Source organism: Daktulosphaira vitifoliae, unplaced genomic scaffold (assembly GCF_025091365.1).
Source record: "Daktulosphaira vitifoliae isolate Bord-2020 unplaced genomic scaffold, ASM2509136v1 Scaffold_4, whole genome shotgun sequence".
Taxonomy (NCBI): domain Eukaryota; kingdom Metazoa; phylum Arthropoda; class Insecta; order Hemiptera; family Phylloxeridae; genus Daktulosphaira; species Daktulosphaira vitifoliae.
This window is the reverse complement of record NW_026099575.1, coordinates 12,422,306-12,428,129: the sequence shown is the minus strand read 5'-3', so window position 1 is coordinate 12,428,129 and position 5,824 is coordinate 12,422,306. Positions and strand designations below refer to the sequence as shown.

At 28.4% G+C, this 5,824-nt stretch overlaps 1 protein-coding gene across 1 annotated transcript in view; it reads right to left on the bottom strand.

Moving 5' to 3' along the window:
• Window positions 1–4,630: 4,630 nt before the first annotated feature.
• LOC126904944 (trimethylguanosine synthase-like) overlaps window positions 4,631–5,824 on the bottom strand; it is a 3,233-nt gene continuing 2,039 nt past the window's right edge. The window contains exon 4 of the mRNA XM_050684349.1: window positions 4,631–4,772. Within this exon, the coding sequence (XP_050540306.1) occupies window positions 4,631–4,772 (142 nt within the window). The remainder of the gene's footprint in view (window positions 4,773–5,824) is intronic.

The window sequence follows — 5,824 nt, the reverse complement described above, 5'->3', positions numbered from 1 at the left end:
AGACAGAGCCACGGCTACGGCTAAGGCCAGAGCCACAGCTCCAGTAAGCTAGTTCTTTCCTGCAAACTACTCTTGCTATTACATTTTGATCACGGCCCCGTGCTGCCGTTTGAGTTATTTTATTTTGTTTACTTTATTTATGTTTAAAACTTATTTTGGTCTATAAAGACATTATTACTATAAATAAATAATATTGAGTAAAAATTTGCATTTCTGGTAAATACTTCATTTATCTTCTTGGACATTACAAAATACGAAGGTAAGTCAATTTATATTATTCCATTTATTTAAAGTTAATAATCTGAGTAAAGAACGATAAAGCAATAGATCTATAATCTGCTTTTAATATCAAGAGCTATTTTGCTAGTTTGTTCACACCTGCTACACATACACATTACAGGGTCTCGAGGGTCGGATTACCGCCCCGTGCCTGAAAAGAGTTTAAAAACCTAATGTGTATCTGATTATATTAATAGACACTTCGACTGGGTGTTCGAGGGTCGGATTACCGCCCCGTTACCTCAGTGTCCTATTAAAGGTGTTTACAAGTTTATTAGCTCATATTCCTCAAGAAAGAGAACATGCTTTTATTTCTTCATATCTACTTGTCTTTATTGTTCTAAACCCTCGAACCATACGACCCCGATAGAACCACAACATCAGGTTCTCAATATACCCATCATTTATCTTTCATTTTCATTATTTATATTTTACCAACTCTGCCTTCTATATTTTTGAATTATAACAGTACTGATCTATCCTAAATAGAGCAGCAAGTAAATGATCTCTAATCAAGAAAAGAATCTCAATAGATAAGTTGAGAAGAGTCAAATTTCAATTATATTTGTTTGATATTAATTTCTAATCGAGTCATTTTCACTTATCACAAACACCGGAAAATAGCTTATAACGGAATGACGTATTTGATAAGTCCTACTCGATTTTGTTTCTAAGTAAATTTTGAACTTCATATTTGTAACCAGTGAGTAATGTTTTTAACTAGAATAAAAGGTGAGATTATTTTACAATTATTATTAACACAGTTTATAATAAATAATGACTAATAAATAAAAATATGAAATTGATCTTGTTTATTACAACATTTAGGCTTCCTACAGTACTCATAATTTCTAATGTTACATACATTGTGAAACCATTGAATAAAATTTGAAATACTAATATCGAGCAACCAATACTATTAGACACTCGGTCAGTTCTATAAAAATTACACTTAGAAAATATTTATAGTTTTTTTTATCGCAAGAGCATTGATATCAGCAAAGAATAGAGACAAGATCAGCCGACTGGAGATAACGTGTTTCGAACACCATGCTGTCTAGTGTAACGTACGGTAATTTCAAGCTTGAGGGTCGTCTTTCTCTCTCTTGTTCTCTTTCTATCTCTTGTTAATTATCAACATAAAACATTCACAAGCACACGAGCGTTACTTATTCTCGTTGACGTGTCCACGCCGCCTATAATGCACATTATGCATTAAAAATTGCATATCATTATTTGTATTATTTTTGCGCATAATACCGCAGAAGGATTAACGACATGATTGACTATTTGAACAGGCCACGGGGAAGATTTTGCTGATACCACTTCCATTTTATATCGATAGTACGACAATTAAAAACTCGAATTTATGTTTTCCTACAATTCCTAGCCCTGAGGCGTTCGTGATGGCGGTTTCGTTTTATGGCACTGTGTAATAATTTACTGGAGTTAATTTATAATATTTATTGAAATGCCGAACGACTAGTAATATTACAATGCAGAAAACAATAAGTACCACAGATTTGTAATAATATATGCCGCATTATAAACTAGTATTTCAAATAGTAAACTATAAGATTTATATGTATTTTATAAGCCCAAAAGCCCCGACATATTATTATTATACAGAAGAAACTACAATACAATAATTAATTATTTAAAGGTTTCGGGCAACATTCATCCACCAAGTTCGTTTCCAGTACATTTTTTGTTTTAATATTTAAGTAATTAATTTAAAAAAAAATTTTTGTAAAAAGTATTCGCAAAAACAAATCAAGTTTCTCGGAACACAAGACGTGCGTTCTCCGAATGGACATAATATTTGGTTTGCAAGAACTGGCGAGAGAACAATTATTTTGCTTACGCAACCAGATAGCCACATTTGCATTATTATTTAGATATTATTACCAAATTATTATCTGATCACATATTGATGGTTCCTCAGATCTTTCAGAGAGTCTCGGCAAAATTGAGGCGACACCAAAATAAACTATTTTTATTAATACACTTTATATGTCCTGATGTTATATATGTTGAGAAACTTTTTAAGTAATTTACTAAATGGGGATCATTTTATATTTGGAAATTCAACAAATTTAATTTCGCAATAATTTTTATTTTAAGTGAAATTATACCTAATTTTGATCGACTCATTGTATAATATCAAAATTATTTTCAGATTCTAAATTCTTGTCCAAAGTATTGTTATTGTTCCATTGTTACAAATACTATAGGTAAGGCTGCGCAAGGAATATGCGAAGCTGTGTTTCTTTCTTCGCTATTTTCTAAATTATATCTATTTAATTGTTATTTGTTCATAATTAGCGAAGTATTTCCAAAAAATATTTTTTTTATTTCAAAGTGTTTACTGATTTACTAGCGTAAAGTCTTCAATATAAATAATACATAAGTTTTATTTTTCTAGGGAATACAATGGTTAAAACAGTTGATAATGGTTATACTCCCTAAAACACCACTATTCACATTCAAAATAACAGACAAAGGTAATTATAATCGAAAAATTCAATTTTCTTGATGTAATATGAACAATCCCAAAATTTTATAAAGGCCCCACAGAGAAAATTGTCTGAATGAAACACTAATCCTAAACGTGACCCCTCGCAAAACCGTTTTAAAGGGCCTTGCAATCAATTAAATGGCTAAAAAAGGTCCTATTTTTAATTAAAAAACTTCAAAAGTCCGCAAAATCGCTTAACACGAGGCTACGCGATTGCTAGCGCCAACTAAACCTGACTCTGAGTTGAATGCAATTTAGAAATTTTAAAAATAATGCTGGAAAAGTTGTCGAATCAATTGAAATATTAATGCAGAGTTGTGGACATATTCAGGTCATCGAAAAAGTACTGCATCAATAATAAATTATACCTTAGCGAAACTTTATGAATTCCCTAAAAAAATGAACGTAAGTGAACTATTAAACAAACTGAATATTTTCCATATTATTAATGTATGAATGATAGATAATTTAGAATATCGTAGCAGGTAAATTTTGATTGCAGCTAGCTGTGTGTATGTGTTAGAATATTGTCTAATAATTTTAGTATGTTTTATCATTTAACAAATGGTAATATTATTAAAAAATATTACTCGTAAAGTGACTCTAATCTCTTGTAATAAATAATCCTTATAGATGTGTAAAATATTTCACTAATGATTATTAATTGAATTTGATTGTTTACCGTGGAATAAACTTGTCTTATAACTTATATAAACCGAAATAAAATAAAACAAAACCATAATTTTTTAATACACATAATTTCCACAGAATATTTTCACATAACTATAAATGCATTCAGACTGTATTTGAATACGAAAAGACCTGAATGCATTATATTTTTTATTTATATTTATATTTTTCAATATTATGTTTGTATTATATTCTTTGTCCATGTAAAAAGGTGCCAATGTATACAAGACGTGCTGAAGTTTCTCACATTCTGAAAGACAACATTGACTTATTATTAATAATTTTACTATGAACATACATATCAGGTCATTTGAGGTTTTAATATAAATTTTTTACCATAATCTAAAGTGTACGTATTAGCATACACACACACACGTTTATATTATAATATCACAGTTTTTGTAAATTTTCAGAATGATCAAAAAACAAATTAAATTCATACATGTTCTACCACAAGAAGTGATTTGATTTTTATAACATGCTATAAAACTATTAGTCATACAAACATATATGAGAAACACTTATTATATCATTGTCGATAAAAAAAAAAAATGATCAATTTTTGAGGTCGCAGTATATGCGACGATGTATAAATGTTGATCACGTTTCGTATCGATACTTGTATAATAGTTTTTAACCAAAAAACACTATTACAGATTTTAGTATTTATTGATCGATTTCCATTTAAAACCACGTAAATGACCAACAATTTCTGTAACGTTACTAATTTTAGCTTAATGATTGATGATAATCATATAACTAACTGAAAAACCTAAGTTATTTTGACGATAAACTAAACTAGATAAGTTAAAAAGTTAATTATATGAAAATTTTTGAACCGTTGGTTCAGTCTATAATATCACTACTAGGGAGGTAATAAATAAGCGGTGGACGTTTCTAACGACAATTCTTGATAAGCTTGTGAATCACATCTAATACTTTCGCTTGAATAAAATAATCGTATTCGAGGTAATAGTTCCAATATGTTTTTTTGTAATTTTATACGCATACTTTCACAATTTGTAGATTTTGAAAATTCACTAATTAAGAAATTAAGTACTACTCAAATGTTTTTGTAATATACATTATGTCACTACAGTCGGTTTATTCATTTATTGAACGATTAATAAAATTATAAAATAATTAAATCTTAACTGGACGCTCGCGTAACGTGACCAGTTTTTTAGCTGTATTTTCATCATGCTGATACTGACTCATTACTCGCCTATTAAAANCCAGTTCTTTAGCTGTATTTTCATCATGCTGATACTGACTCATTACTCGCCTATTAAAAATTTGTAATCCATACTCACTAAAATCTATAAGATATCCAATATTTGTTGAACATAACTAATATATGTGCTCAAACTTTGAAATAATTTTCACCTTGATGTACATGAATATATTTTGTAATAAACAATTGTTTTCAATTGTAAGTATGCCGACCACATAAAATAATTCTAATCATTTATGTACATGTTCGGTATTATTTGAATTTCATTTACCATCATTTATATTTGTCAACTGAGAAAGAGAGGTCAAGCTGGTCATTAATGACGTATAGCTCAAGCACATACGGAGTAAATTATTGATGCCGCATAATCAACAGGAACTGGTTTTGTGCATTTTTACAACTGAAGTATGTGTACATATATTATTCAGNGCATTTTTACAACTGAAATATACAACTAAATAACTAACATTATATTATAATAATAGTTTTGAAGGATTTAGTTTAGAATTTATCTAAGAAAATTTATAAATTTATAAATATTATTTACTTGTTAAAAATTGATGTAAACAACAAATTAAAACCAGAAATTGAAATTGGAGATATGTATACTTTATATTATTAATTTGGAAAGTCCTTTATGACTAATTGAGGAGACAGTAATGCGCAATTATAAAACGTGTTGTTAAGTATTTATAAGTTTTAATCTAATTTTTTTTAGACTCAAAACAAATGGAACCAATTTAAAAATTATTCAATTATGATTAATATTTTTATATCAAACGAATGAAGTTTTTAAATACAATATCCAGTATATAAATGTGCAGCTGTTAGAATGAACTAAAATTTCGATTTGAAAACTACCTACTAATATTTAAAAACATTAGTATAATTTAGTTATTCAATTTAAAAATTAAAAAAGAGTTCAAGATTTTAAAATATTTATTCATCCAAAAAAATGTATTAGTAATACTAGTAGTGGCATTATGATAAGTGGTTGTAATATTGAACTGGTTTTGGCATTTTTACAACTGAAATATGTGTACATATATTATTCAGTGTACACTACAAGTATGTTCAGGGTGTCCCAAAAAAAAAAAAAAAAA